This window comes from Mizuhopecten yessoensis, unplaced genomic scaffold, assembly GCF_002113885.1.
Source record: "Mizuhopecten yessoensis strain PY_sf001 unplaced genomic scaffold, ASM211388v2 scaffold11091, whole genome shotgun sequence".
In the NCBI taxonomy this organism is placed as follows: Eukaryota; Metazoa; Mollusca; class Bivalvia; order Pectinida; family Pectinidae; genus Mizuhopecten; species Mizuhopecten yessoensis.
In genome coordinates this window covers 810,754-826,899 of record NW_018408875.1, presented here as the reverse complement: position 1 = coordinate 826,899, position 16,146 = coordinate 810,754, and the positions used below count along the sequence as shown (strand labels likewise).

Genomic DNA, 16,146 nt, shown 5'->3' with positions numbered 1-16,146 from the left:
TAATTGGATCAAAACTTTGATGATAAATATATATGGCATGCTTAAGGGTTTATGTAACCTTGCTGTGACATGGAGATCTAAGATATGTGCTACCTTACTGTGACATGGAGACCTAAGATATGTGCTACCTTATTGTGACATGGAGACCTAAGATATGTGCTACCTTACTGTGACATGGAGGCTTAACGATGTATGCTACCTTATTGTGACATGGAGACCAAAGATATGTGCTACCTTACTGTGACATGGAGAATGGAGACCTAAGATATGTGCTACCTTACTGTGACATGGTGACCTAAGATATGTGCTACCTTACTGTGACATGGAGACCTAAGATCTGTGCTACCTTACTGTGACATGGAGACCTAAGATATGTGCTACCTTACTGTGACATGGAGACCTAAGATCTTTGCTACCTTACTGTGATATGGAGACCTAAGATATGTGCTACCTTACTGTGACATGGAGACCTAAGATATGTGCTACCCTACTGTGACATGGAGACCTAAGATATGTGCTACCTTACTGTGACATGGAGACCTAAGATATGTGCTACCTTACTGTGACATGGAGACCTAAGATATGTGCTACCTTACTGTGACATGGAGACCTAAGATATGTGCTACCTTACTGTGACATGGAGACCTAAGATATGTGCTACCTTACTGTGACATGGAGACCTAAGATATGTGCTACCTTACTGTGACATGGAGACCTAAGATATGTGCTACCTTACTGTGACATGGAGACCTAAGATATGTGCTACCTTACTGTGACATGGAGACCTAAGATATGTGCTACCTTACTGTGACATGGAGACCTAAGATATGTGTTACCTTACTGTGACATGGAGACCTAAGATATGTGCTACCTTACTGTGACATGGAGACTTAAGGATGTATGCTACATTACTGTGACATGCTGATTTAAGGATATATGTTACCTTACTGCAACATGGAGACTTAACGATATATGAAACCTTGCTGTGACATGTAGACTTAAGGATGTATGCTACCTTGCTGTGACATGAAGACTTAAGGGTGTATGCTACCTTGCTGTGACATGGAGACTTAAGGATGTATGCTACCTTACTGTGACATGGAGACTTAAGGATGTATGCTACCTTGCTGTGACATGGAGACTTAAGGATGTATGTTACCTTGCTGGGACATGGAGACTTAAGGGTGTATGCTGCCTTGCTGTGACATGCAGACTTAAGGGTGTAGCTACCTTGCTGTGACATGGAGACTTAAGGATGTATGCTACCTTACTGTGACATGGCGACTTAAGGATGTATGTTACCTTGTTGTGACATGGAGACATAAGGATGTATGTTACCTTGCTGTGACATGGAGACTTAAGGATGTATGTTACCTTGCTGTGACATGGAGACATAAGGATGTATGTTACCTTGCTGTGATATGAAGACTTAAGGATGTATGTTACCTTGCTGTGACATGAAGACTTAACGATATATGTAACCTTGCTGTGACATAGAGACTTAAGGATGTATGTTACCTTGCTGTGACATGCAGACTTAACGATATATGAAACCTTGCTGTGACATGCAGACTTAAGGGTGTATGCTACCTTGCTGTGACAAGGAGACTTAAGGATGTATGTAACCTTGCTGTGACATGCAGACTTAAGGGTGTATGCTACCTTACTGTGACATGAAGACTTAAGGATGTATGCTACCTTACTCTGACATGGAGATTTAAGAATGTATGCTACCTTACTGTGACATGGAGTAAAATACAGAGTTCCTTTACTAGAGATCTAGTCAATTAAAGCTCCCTGGTTAGAAAAAAAGTTTGCGTAGAGGTTCTTTAATATTGTTTGTACTATTTATTATTCAGGTAAGCATTACGACCCCTTGGGTTTCTTGTTTGTGCAGACATCATATCAGACATGCAAATTGATTATATATTTGCAAAATGCCATCCCAAGTCCCCTGCTAAGAATAGGCACTTATATTTTATAGACATAATGAAATCAATTTCAGATTTGCATTAATTTTGCCTTAACAGTGAACTTTTGTGTATTTCAGCTTTCCAAGAAGGAAGAAGCAGTGACCAAGTACAAGAAAATACGAAACAGTAAGCCTTTATATTTAATCTTTTAAAACACGTGATGAAGCCTGCAGGAAAAGCATGCCAGAAGAATATATTAACTCTGAATAACATTTATTAAAATCATTGTAGTATCCATTTAAGGATCCCCGTACTAACCAAGTATTGGAAACTGTCTTTTCTGGAAATGCAATACTTTTCATAAACAATTTTTGAAAAGAAAACCATACCTTACAGGAATTTCATGAAAACTAATAAAGATGAAATTAACAAAAATGTTACACAAAAGTATTCAGAGTGTAAAAATTTAGCAGGGCTAAACCGGGATTTGAACACTGGACTTCCTATTGTTATACTATCACTCTAACTGATTGAGCTACCTGGTCTGAGGAAGTGTCCTGGCCGAACTGTGCTACAGTTATATCCAAAAGGAAGTCAAAGAGAGGTTACTGCATATACAAAAAAACACATTGCAGTGAATTATCATTATGCAATTGGTTAGAACTGATATTTTTCAGCCAATTGTCATGCATGTTTAACTTTAAGGTGATAGGTGTAGAGGTTAGGCAGTTGAATATAGTGTTATGGTTTACAATGGGTAACGGTAATACCTGGTTCACCCGTTGTCAGTATAATGTGACTGGGTGGAATGCTGTGCTCCGTGCCTTCGGCATGGTATTTCAGTGAGATAGCACTATAAAGACGGCATCAGCTCTGCGCTATCTCAAGGAGGCAAGTACACCAACATACCCTATCTCCGGCACATGTACACACATGCACACATACACAACACACATGGAGACATGTCATTAAATGACCTAGGCTGTTGATAGGACGTTAAATAATATAAAACCTAAACCTTTACAATGGAACTACACATTTCACATTTGATGGGCACCCATCCTTAAATCGTAAGGAATTTTCAAATTAGATATAGTCAATTTGTGTGAGACTTCAGATGTTAGTTATGTAGGTCTGTATAAGCCCACCCATGAGGGCAAAGAATCTTTTCTCGTCTGATGGTTAAAATATATCAAATTTCAAAAGAAATATTAATGGATTGAAAATCAACTGGAATTTTACCAGAAAGAGCAGAAACTTGTGGAGACACTAATGTAATTTTCTATAATATGATTATGTAGTATTTGTATTTACAATGATGGGGCTAGATCATTGATGTAGTGTATATTTAAGGAGGAGTGTTATGAGTTGTACGGTTATGCTTATGTGTTTAGGTGTTGATACTGCCCCGATATCTTATCTGTACAATTATCCACCTTTTCACCCCGGGGACTGATACATACTATCAAATGTACCCACAGACATTCAATCAAAACATTTCACGGAAGTTTATTGAAACTTAATGCCCCAAAAAATTAATCCTGTTTAGAGATAGACTTGCAACTTGCTTTAGAAATGGGACTGGGTAATTATGTGTGATCTAGCTGTGTGTCCTTGGAAAGGGAACTGCTTGTGAGCAAGTACACCCACCCTAGACTTCCAGACCAGGAGCATGCAGTGCTTCCTGTGTATATTACATAACACAGACCCACAACAGCTCTGGAATGGCAGTCGGTAGACCCCCTCCCCCGACATTTACATAATTATGTTTATGTACACGAGTTTTTTGTCTTTCCTCTACAACCATATCATGTGTTTTGTTCATAGCTGATGAAAAGCCCTGCCAGGTTTTGAATTGAATTATTAAACATTGTGTTTGATGATTTGTTTTTATTACTCCAGATTTAAACCACTTTCCCTTTTATTTATTATGTCCTTCCTAGAATTAATCTTTATTTATGGAAAGGTGTATGGGGGGAGGGGGGTCTTCTTTTAGCCTAGCTTTATCTTTTAAGATTTACATCCGGGGGAAAAAGGATAGTTATGTAGAAGACATTAAGTTTTAATTTTCAAAAATATGTTTTTACATTGTATCTATATGTCTTAGAGATGTCTCACAAATCCTGTCTTAACCTGTACTTCTTTAAAAATGGGCATACAATCTGTAAGGTCAGCAGTGCAAATTAGTGTGGGTAGGGTAAGTACACCTGTAATTGTACCAGGGGCGACTTCTGGGCTGAGTGTTCATTCCTACTGTGTGACATTTAGAGTTAAACTGTACATGTGTAGGTGGTTCTAACATCTATATGTCAGGCTGTCAATCCAAGTACATCTATTGAATGTTCCAGTTGAGAAAGGGCAAAGAGAAGCGGGGGAAATAAAATTCAAGGTCACAACTTCATTTAGAAATAGACTTGACAATTTGGAGGATAAATTTGAGTTTGGAGGTAGTAACTAGAAAAAGCATGTTACTCAGTCCTTAACACTCCTTTCACACTTAAATTGTGTGGGTAATATATATTATCTTACTTTATATGAACAAAGAGTGTTTTCTAGCATTATTTTTATTTAATTTAGTTAGTGTCCATGAAATGTTTCTATTTCAAAGCAGTATGGGCTGTAGTTATTAGATTATTTCAATATTGACATTTAGGAAAGCCTGTCATATTGTTGGTATTGAAGCCATTATTTTTTTGGCTGAATCAAATACATAATTATATATTGAAAAAAGAACTGTCAAAACCTGAAATGTGTGGCCCCTTAAAAATGACTTCACACAAAAAATTGGCAATTTGTAGCGTTTATTTATTCTAAAATTCTGAAATTTTTACTTTTAGATTGAAGTAGACTCCATAAGAGATACTGAAGATTATATATTTCATTTCATTTCATCATATTTTATTGAGTAAACAATAGGATTGAACAGCAGGCTAGGCCTATATAAGTTCTCCTTATATATGTCATCATTACAACATAATATTTAGTATTCATTGGTAATATACCCATGATTGAAAATTAATTAAATAATAAAAGAGAAAATTTGTTATCAATATTTACCAATGCTTAAAATCTGGTTAATTGGTGAAGTTCAAAATATCTGGAAAACTTGAGGAATCATGCAGCAGATGGTTTTCATATCTGAAAACTACAATTCTTCTTTTAAACTAGTTGATTTAGGGGTAATTTACAACTTTAATAAGATAGGCTTTTATTGCCATTTAATGACTGTGCTCAGTATTTAATTAATAGAAAATAAGGATACATATGTGTACTCATTCAAAACTTCCAGATATTTCTAACGAACACATTTATTTTAAGATTTTCTCTATTTCCACAAAGAACTTAAATTTCCAAAATTTACCTTAAAAAGACACCCAGATAATATTTGATAATCCAGCAGTTATGTGTGACTGATATGAGAGTCAAGCCGATTCTGATCATTAATATTCAATTTAATTTGATATCACATCTCAAAATATATCATTCATTTTGGCAATAAGAAAGTACCATTTCCTGGTGTCCTGGGTTCCCTTACCAGTGATGGTCACAACCCTACCAGCTGTACTAACTGGGATAGGAATGACATCAGGAGTTATCAGATCTAGACATAGAACTATGGGCAGACCAGGAGCGCTCGACCATAGGGACAGCAAGCATGTGTAAAAGTACACCCTGTATTATTATAGTCTAGTGTAATGACAGTACATATGGTCCTCGTTACTGGTGCATAAAACACCACTGCATCAGGGACAGAGGGGGGGGGGCTCTCTTCTCGGGATGACAATGTGCACAGGCTGGATTTATCATATAATTTTGCTGTAACGGTTTCATTATGACAGGTCTACTGCTACCTCAAGCATTGATTGCTGGTAAACAAGACATTTTAGGATGATGGTCTCACTTTAGCAGGTGTAACTCTATACCTTAAATTGATTACTAGTAAACAGGAAAATTGAGGATAATGGCTCCAGCTATGTATGTGTACTTTCATGCTTTCTATTGATTACATGTATAGTGTCACCAAGTGTATTTTGATTCTGCCCATTATAAGTCACTTCCCACATTCGTTCATTAGGGGTACTTGCCTGCTAACAGTTAATGGTAAAGAATAAAAAGATAAGGTAATGGCTGATTAGATAATTTCATAATTAGCTCATTCTGTAGAAGAAATGGAAATTATCATTTAGCTTATTGTGACTTCCATTACTATTTACATGAAGATAATTTAGAAATAAGCGTTCTATATAATCAATTGGGATAGGATGGACTATTATTAAAGATTTGAATTGATTTGGATGTATTTAAACTGTGAAGAGACAGTTACTGTGATATGACCTATGTCATATTGATATGAACGTTTTACATGTATATGTGCAGTTCAAATAAAGTCTGCTGGATACCGTTAGTGATGTAATGGAGTATGAATAATCCAGTCAGACAATTAAACTGCTAACATATTTGTTTTCGTGTTAAAATGGGATTGTGTGGTCATTGCTACCATCATGGCTAGGGAAATGACTCATTAGGATCCTTTTGCATGTGAGTCATGTACAATGTATAGGCTCATGGAAAAAAAGAGTGAAAAAAATTGTCTTTATAATTTGTTATTGCACATGGGGTATAATATTTCAGGATGTAGAAATATTTCGCACTGTGTGTATAACAGTTTTATGACCGTGTGTCTAGCACGAGAGATGAAAACATAAGATGGAAGTGTTTTGTATATGTGTAGCTAGGGCGTAATCGATCAGACACTAATTAATTTCTATCTACAGAAGAATGGTAGCAATATGTTCAGAATTTCATATTACCAACATCTTGATAGACATTCATCCCTTGATGAAATAATCAGTCAGCATGCACCATCAATGCACATTTTATATTGCTGGTTTTATTTTCCATGAACAGCTTCTGGTTTTCAGAGAATTTGTTTTATGACCCTCTCAAGATATGTGTATAAGATATACATGTTTCTATCACTAGGTAACTGACAGATATATTATTGACCATTTGATAATGTTGGCTAAAAGCGTCGGTAACATGCTGTGATATATGAATTATGTACTGGATTCAGTAGGTAATGAACGGTTAGTAATGAGTGTCATTTTCGTTTACAAAGAACAATTATGTCGGCTTAATGTTTTTCCAAATATATGTGTCATCCAGTTAGTAATTAACCTTATCTCTGAGCATGAGGAGCACATAAACTTGTAGGAATAAACATGTGTGGTCTCGGATTCAAAAATAGAAATGGTCCATGCTGATCCCAAGTACTTGGCAAGGCTGCAGAAAACGTCGCAATTACTGATAAAATCCATTTTATAGTATACCGATTTGAAGTGCTTGCATATACTTGGCACTGAGTGGAAAAGACATTTAGATTTTTTTAAACAGAAAGTATGCAATCTTGATAAATGTCTCATTTATTTGTCATCTCACTTTATGTATTTGAAGGTCCCGTTTTTGTTTTTTCTCCTGAATACCTTGACATGCTTCTGTCTCCTGAACAACACCATTTTAATGATAAAATACCACCTGGCAGTTACTGCATTCTTCAAAACTAGAAAAACTTTCAGGTACCAAGTAATTAGTCTGGTGAACGTGTATAAACAGACTAATTTGCAAATGTTCTTCTAAATTGAAAAACTTCATAATCAGTTTCATAACCTGTTTTGTTTAGAAATAAATTGATCAAATTTTAAAAAGAACGGTAAATTAAATATTTGTTTATAAAAAAAAAAGCAGTATTTGATGTCCTAAATTACCAGAGGAAAGAACCTCTTAAACATTTTGAGCAGAAAAAACTTAGCCTACCTGCAAAGCATTTAAAATACCATTATACAAGTGGCATTTGTAGGGAAGGTGTGTCTGTGTTACACAATTAATGCAGTGAGAACGAGGAGAATTGGCACCGTCCCAGTCTATCTTGGCACTGCCTCTGCACACTTGTTTCTTCTCCCAGCCTCCTGGTATTTGACCTGAAGGAAGAAAGTACATGTGGAAGCGTTGTAATACATTTGTATAAAAAGAACTAGACTAATTGGATTGGCACAATAGTATTTCTCCACCTATGATAACTTCAACACAAATATATAATAAGCTGATTGACTATTACATTGTTGATCCACAGGGAAACCGACTAATTGTAAGCTGCTCTTCCTGTAGGAAGGATTATGTTTATCTTATTTCCTTGATGTTATAAAGGTGGGAAAAGACATTTCATAGAGAGGGTTTTGTATATTGAAAGAAACACATACAAGAATTTTGAAGAAAAAAAAGAAAAAAATGTGACCATGAAAATATGTATAGCACCNCCTTAAAAAAATTTTTTTTTTTTTTTTTTTTTTTTTTAAATGGGACCATGAAATACATATAGCAAGGTGCAGGATATTTGAACATAACATATACATGGGATGCTTAACACATTATAGTTTTCTGAACAACATGAAGGAAAAAGTGTAAAAAGTGCATTATGTTACTGCAAGTAAATAGAAAACCCCTAAACCATACAACAAATTATATCTCTTTTCATTACATTATGTTTTATCTTTTTCTTTTGCAGATGTACACGATGACATAAAGCCAATATGCCCATATGAGACCCATCCATGTAACTGCAAGCCTCCGGAAGAGGATGTGGTCCAGGGTTGTGGGGACGACTGCCTCAACAGACTCATCTATACCGAGTGCAACCCCCTTGCCTGTCCTTGTGGGGAACGATGTTCAAATCAGAAGATCCAGAAGCATGAATGGTCACCAAGCCTTAAGAAGATTACTACAGAGGATAGGGGATGTGGGGTGAAGTCTCTGGAACCGATACATACAGGTAGGTCCTGAAAACCATGCATGATATATCGTATCGTATTGTTTGTATTGTATCGCGATACTTCAACAGTACATAAATTATCATTTGACTTTTAACAAAGTCTAAAAAAGTGTACTTAAATCATTTTAATCCCCCAGTAAATATGTGGTCCACTGTGTGCAGTCATACCCAAAATTGCTAGAAATTATACGAAAACATATTTCAGTAGTATTACTATTGAAGTATATGACAAAACTCGTAAAATTATGCACACAGTCATTATAAAGATGACCTTTTAAGCAGATAATTGTATCATTATATGCATCGTATCGTGATATGCATCGTATTGCCAGCATCGTACTCCGATATGTGCTGTATCATGAGGTATGCATATCATTGCAGCTCAAATGAAAACTCTCCGAGTTGATGAAGCTATTCAGACTAAACAAAAATCAACAATTGTCAATTCAATTGCTAATAAAATAAAATTACGTATGGTGTAGCAAGAAAACTTAAATTTAGAGTGCTCAGATTCTAATGAGACAGTACTAGTCAAACCTGTTTATAGCACATAAATGTGCATTCTGTAGGCAGGAGCCATATGTTGTCCGATACAGTGGTTCCTATACTATAAAACAAGAACATATAGAAACCAGAAGTGCTGGCCTTTAAGTGCAGGTTGGTTCGAGATTGATAAGTAATTTCACAGTTGAAAACTTTCTGGTTTCCTTTGCAGGTCAGTTTATCCTGGAGTACCTTGGAGAGGTAGTGAGCGAGCAGGAGTTCCGACGCCGCATGACGGAGAACTACTCCCAGGAACGTCACCACTACTGTCTCAACCTGGACAGTGGGGCACTCATAGACGGTTACAGGATGGGTAACATTGGACGCTTTGTCAACCACTCATGTGAACCCAACTGTGAGATGCAGAAATGGTATGTATCAGCAGTGGATCTATAATAAAAAATCACTATTAAAATGGATAGTATTTCAGTTTTAGAAATTTTGATTACTGAAAATACGAAATCAGTCCTTTCAATGTATCCACTGAGGAATGCAGTGAATTTAACTTGTGGAACAAACAATCATATATAAGTGACTTCAAATTAAACAGGTTAATTTTCATTACATGGGGAAGTACAATGGCCATAATCCAGTTACAATTTTCTGGGAGCAACTATTGTAAAGGGTCATTAATCCTGTGTCCATTGTAAACCTGTTCCCTCTACAAGTTAAGGGGAGATAATCAAATTATAATATCCTGTTTCTAATAAAAATCAATTAAAACAGAAATATATTGGATAATAAATTAATTTTACAGATAGCAATCTATTTTGAATTAAAAGCTCCAAAAAATAATATATCTCTTAATGTCCTTTATGGATCAAATGGTTATAATACAAAGTTAAAAGGTAGTGCAAGTTTTATTACATGCCTGGCTTTATTACATTCCAATCAGAGCAGTCATTATGGCCCAGGATGGGTTTGAGTTAATGGCCATATGTTGTGGTATTTGTTTATGGTAGTAAGCTCAAATTAAACTTCAAAAAATGCATTCATTTGTTATTATGCAGGGGAAAAAATGAAAAATGGGATCAGTTTGTAGGCATGCATGATTTGACTTTTATTGGATATGTTTGATATATGGGTTTACTTAACATATGAATGATGTTTGTTGTTACAGGAATGTGAACGGGTACTACAGAATGGCCCTGTTTGCTCTCAAAGATATACAAGCAGGGAGAGAACTGAGCTATGACTACAACTTCCACTCCTTCAACATGGATAGCCAGGTCAGTATATAAGGAGTTCACACATTCTAGGAATGCAATGAAACCTTGGTGCTATTTAGCTACCATGTTCGGAGCTCAGTTTATTGGTGTATTTAATAGATTTATTTTATTCAATCTTTTTCTAACATTTTAAAACCAAAATGTGGGTAGGAGGTTCCACTTTAAACAGATACAAGGTTCCACTGTACAAGATGTACACTGAAGTAAAATGTTTCAGAATGATTTAATAAAACGTGTTTATAAAAAAACATAATGATTGTATGTACAAGAATCTTCTGTACAAAGCAAAACCAAAAATCTTCTGTACAAAGCAAAACCAAAATGTTCAGATTAACAATGATTAAAGATTAAAAGTTACTGAAGTTCCTGAAGTTCCTGACCTATGTTCCTCTTATATGCAAATATAAGAATATCAAGACAAGCAAAAAATTGTATATGGAACTTTAGTGCAAACAGCCTGTCTTGGCCTCATTATATAAATATTCATGAAATGGATTGTTTCAAAAGTCCAACGTTCACTGAAATATGGTTGATTTCCATATATATTTCTTATAACTGCTGGATAATCAATATATATTGTAATTTTGTTCATTAATAGCAAATCTGTAAGTGTGGAAGTGAGAAGTGTCGAGGAGTCATTGGGGGTAAGACTCAGAGACTGAATGGTCAGAGCAAGGAAAAGGCAACTCCTCAGAGACCTGTTGGCCGCCCTCCCAAGGACAAACGCAAGTCTAAAAATAGACTCAAGAAATTTAGAGAAAAAGTAAGACCTGTTTTATATAGAACACATAAAATAAAGAAACTTATGATTGCAGTTCTTCATTGTGTGGATTTGGCAAGTCACCTCATAGCATGGGATTCTCTACTTGACAGATATTTATTTTAATGATGACTTTTGAATATTTCATATGAATTAAAAATGTTTTTCAATGTTTTTACAGTGATTTTTTTGTTGTTAATTCATTTGATGTGCTATTTAGATAAAGGATAGTAGATCATACCTGTCGGTGCTGAGGTACATGAATTGATTTGAAATAAAGTAATTTGTGTCATTCATATTTGACTGCTATGTAATTTGTAATGAGGTGCCATCAGTTTTTCAGGAGCTTGGTAAATATAAAAGCTGAACAATAGATGTATTTATTGCAGCAACGACTGGCACAGGAGCAGAGTGCTACTATCTTCCCAACCATTAAGCCAATGTCCCACACAGAAAGATGTAAGGCTCGGAAACACAGTATTTTTCTGGTCAGGAATATTGACCGGGTACGACAGCTCCGCAGTAGGGTCTCCAGCTCCCTCACCAAGGATGGAGATTTTGCAAAGTCTGGGAGCTTCAGCAAAACTGGTAGGCATGCGTTTATGTATACAACTGTACTCTGCGGTTTAAAAGAGGCTGGCGCTCAGGATGATGTAAGAGGTGTCTTAAGGGCTGGCACTCATGGTGATGTAAGAGGTGTCTTAAGGGCTGGCACTCATGGTAATGTAAGAGGTGTCTAAAGGCCTGGCGCTCATGGTGATGTCAGAGGTGTCTTAAGGGCTGGCACTCATGGTAATGTAAGAGGTGTCTAAAGGACTGGCGCTCCCCCCGATGTAAGAGGTGTCTTAAGCACTGGTGCTAAGGGTAATGTAAGAGGTGTCTAAATCACTGGCGCTCTTGGTGATGTAAGAGGTGTCTAAGGGGCTGGCGCTCAGGGTGATGTCAGAGTTGTCTTAAGGGCTTGCACTCAGGATGATGTAAGAGGAGTCTTAAGGGCTGGCACTCATGGTAATGTAAGAGGTGTCTAAATCACTGGCGCTCTTGGTGATGTAAGAGGTGTGTTAAGGACTGGCGCTCAGGGAGATGTAAGAAGTGTCTTAAGGACTGGCACTCAGGGGGATGTAAGGGGTGTCTTAAGGACTGGTGCTCAAGGTGATGTAAGAGGTGTCTAAATCACTGGCGCTCTTGGTGATGTAAGAGGTGTCTTAAGGACTGGCGCTCAGGGTGATGTAAGAGTTGTCTTAAGGGCTGGCACTCAGGATGATGTAAGAGGTGTCTTAAGGACTGGCGCTCAGGGTGATGTAAGAGGTGTCTTAAGGACTGGTGCACAGGGTGATGTAAGAGGTGTCTTAAGGACTGGCGCTCAGGGTGATGTAAGAGGTGTCTTAAGGGCTGGCACTCAGGGTGATGTAAGAGGTGTCATGCTGGCACTCAGGGTGATGTAAGAGGTGTCTTAAGGACTCGCACTCAAGGTGATGTAAGAGGTGTCTTAAGGACTTGCACTCATGGTGATGTAAGAGGAGTCTTAAGGGCTGGCGCTCAGGGAGATGTAAGAGGTGGCTTAAGGGCTGGCGCTCAGGGAGATGTAAGAGGTGTCTTAAGGGCTGGCGCTCAGGGCGATGTAAGAGGTGTCTTAAGGGCTGGCACTCAGGGTGATGGAAGAGGTGTCTTAAGGACTGGCGCTCAGGGGGATGTAAGAGGGGTCTTAAGGACTGGCGCTCAGGGCGATGTAAGAGGGGTCTTAAGGACTGGCACTCAGGGGGATGTAAGAGGTGTCTTAAGGGCTGGCACTCAGGGTGATGTAAGAGGGTTCTTGCTGGCACTCAGGGTGATGTAAGAGGTGTCTTAAGGACTGGTGCTTAGGGTGATGTAAGGGGTGTCTTAAGACAAGTGGCTTAGATCTCAAGATTGCTAAATTAAAGAGAACATTTTAACTCTGCAAAGCAATATTTGTAAACCAGAGCCAGTTCATAATCATAACTTATCCTAGGTATGAATGGCAGAAGATATTTCAAAGAAACTTTGTTTCCATACGTACCACCACAAGTCCCACTACTTTCATTACTCCCACAAGATCAATGTGCTAACTGTATGTTGGTGATTCAATAACTTTCTGTGGTATAATATGTGTCAGGGGCCCACCCATAACTGATCAGCTGATGAACTAATATGAAACTTCATCACTGCACAGTTGTTTGTACCCCTTTTAAGAACTCCATCTAAAATTTGAGATCTTGTTTTGTTTTGCATTGTTTATGTGTTATATATCAATTTGACATCTACAAAGACCTTGTCATCTCAACATTATTTTTGTCTCTTTTATAGACGTGTTCATCACCCAGCTGACTGCACTGAAAACATCACGGTCTGTAAGGACAAGGTAAGTAGTAGATAAGGGCATAGATAGAAAGGATATCGTCTTTTGTCCTGAACTACTATAAATGTACCTCTTTAAGGAGTGTTCTTATTTTAATACTTCTGCTTCAGTTTAGGGCTATCTTGTTGAATGTGATTAACTGACATTTTTTATGCATTTTTTTAATTTTATTTATAGTGGGTTTTTTGAGAAACATTTACAGATATTTTGTGTTTGAATATTCCCACTTCGACTGAAGTCAGGGGTATATTGTAAAAATGGATTGGTCATGCAATTTGTTCTTATTTTCCCCCTGACATTTTCAGACGTCTTGCCCTGGCAGAGGAGAATAGTGAACTGACCCAAACAGCAAGGCTGGCTCAAGTGTTTAACACCATCAGAAAAGCTGTTGTTAATTACAGAGGTAAAGTTTTGATAACGTAAAGTGTAGAAAATAAGTTATATTTTACAGATTTTCGAATTAAAAAATTCTATTTTATTATTTACTTGTAACATGTCCGTTCATACAAGTGTCAACCTTGTGGGCATGATAGTTCAAAAGCTGTTTAATAAAGCACACATGGCACCAGCGGAATCTCCCACTGCACACTTTGTTGCTTTACCCTGCTCCTTCTGTTCGATAAATGTCACAGTTTCCTCCAGTGCCCTGTCTGTCTTTGGGTCGCCTAGCAAGTCAGATAGAACTTCTGGCTCAGCAATGCCCAGCACAATATTGTCCTTTATGATCTCATCACTAAAGTCAAACACATGAGTACAATGTAGCACTTTGCATGTGGTTCTATACTGGCAGAGTGCAGAGTGGCTGCGGAGACCTGCCAAAAATGTCCGAATATCAATGCCAGGAGATTGTGTCATTCTGCTCAGCTTGATGCGGTGAACGAGAGTACTTAAACTTTAACAGCCAGTCTCTTAATAGCAGCCAGAAGATCAGCCTCGGCCACATTAACTACATCGCACTGAAGGTCACGTAGAACATCTGTCCGTAGATCAGTGTCACAACAGTAGAATAGCGCAGTGGGAAGAACAGCGTCAGTGATGACCATTCCAACCTTATACATATTTCACTGCCTGGTAAAAGCTGACCATTGGTCTGGGTCACATCCAGCAGAAACAATTGCTGCGTCCAACTTAAGCTTTGGTGGTGTTAGATTGGCTGGGGTGCTATGGACAGTCCTGTCACGAATTTGAAGAGCAGCAGTGAGGGCAGCTTCAAATTCTGCTGCCAGGTCTTGAGACGTCCATATGCAGCCTGCGACAGGGCACTGTAACACTGGCATGATTTGATCCTAAGATGTGGCAAAAAATGAGTGATGACAAGGCGATGACCCTGATCAATGACTGACTGAGTGTCGGGGATGCATACATGGTGGTAGCAGTCATAAATGAGAATTAACATCTTCCTCCTGTTAAATTCTTTAATCTAAATGATGACTGCTACCTGCAACATACAAACATAATATAATCATTAGTTAATTTCAATCTTAAAATAGTTAAATTCATAGGTTTGTCATAATGTAGACTTGAATGTTCAAAGAGAAATAATAATGGTTTCTTGGTTAATTACAGATGAAGATGCAAAAGAGCTGTCCGCCCATCTCAGTCTGCCATCCAAAAAGAAACATCCAGAATACTTCAATGTCATTGAGAATCCTATAGACTTCAATATGATTGAGCGCAACATTGGCAGTGGACAGTACAACTCCCTGGAAGCCTTTGATAAAGACATGACCAGGCTCTTCAAAAATGCTGAGGTAATAGAAATGGAATGTTAAAGGAACAAAACCGAATTTAGCCTTAAATTTGTAGGTAAAATGTTATATTTAAAGGTTTGACCAGAAAATTAGGGGGAGGGGAAGATGCTATTTTTTGCTGTGGCTTGGGAAAAATATTAGAACACTGAATATATAGGAAATCTAGAAAATGTTATCTTGGATTCATTGAAATGCAACTTTTGCAAAAAATATTGGAAATCTTAATTTCTTTTGCATTGGTTAATTAAAATATTGAAAAATAAGTGCTTTTGCTTTTTTACCCTCAGTATATAGGAGGCAAGGTAGTCCAGTTGTAGGATGCCGGGCTCGTGACCGAAAGGTTGCGGGTTCAAGCCATGACATGGCACTGTGTTGTATCTTTGAGCAAGATACTTTACTCAACTTGTTCCAGTCTACTCAGCTGTAAATGAGTACATGGTTGGGCAGTGCTAGAATTGTTGAATGCTAGCTGTTAGCGCCGAAATGGCAGCTCCAGCTGTATGCTCCCCAGGGAGTTGAGAAAGATATTTGCTGGTTGCAAAGGCCCTATAACCACGGATAATAATTTGTGAACCGCTTTGAGACGAAGTACGAACTAGGTTGTGATAAAGCGGTATATAAAAACCTTGAATAATAATTATCATTATATAAATGTTGTACAGGTAATTTCAAATACTTCTGTTGAGTTAAACACAACAATTTATCTTATCAAAACAACAAAATATTTAATAGGATTTAAAAATACTA

The 16,146-nt window shown here is 37.4% G+C and overlaps 1 protein-coding gene across 3 annotated transcripts in view; it reads left to right on the top strand.

The window, feature by feature from the left end:
- The window catches only part of LOC110465579, a 58,506-nt gene that overhangs the window by 34,528 nt on the left and 7,832 nt on the right, over nt 1–16,146 (top strand). For all 3 annotated transcript variants that reach the window (XM_021521505.1, XM_021521504.1, XM_021521503.1), the window contains exons 7-15: nt 2,051–2,099; nt 8,476–8,739; nt 9,455–9,653; nt 10,403–10,511; nt 11,110–11,274; nt 11,661–11,859; nt 13,597–13,651; nt 13,954–14,051; nt 15,215–15,399. In XM_021521505.1, coding sequence (XP_021377180.1) covers nt 2,051–2,099; nt 8,476–8,739; nt 9,455–9,653; nt 10,403–10,511; nt 11,110–11,274; nt 11,661–11,859; nt 13,597–13,651; nt 13,954–14,051; nt 15,215–15,399 — 1,323 coding nt within the window. The remainder of the gene's footprint in view (nt 1–2,050; nt 2,100–8,475; nt 8,740–9,454; nt 9,654–10,402; nt 10,512–11,109; nt 11,275–11,660; nt 11,860–13,596; nt 13,652–13,953; nt 14,052–15,214; nt 15,400–16,146) is intronic.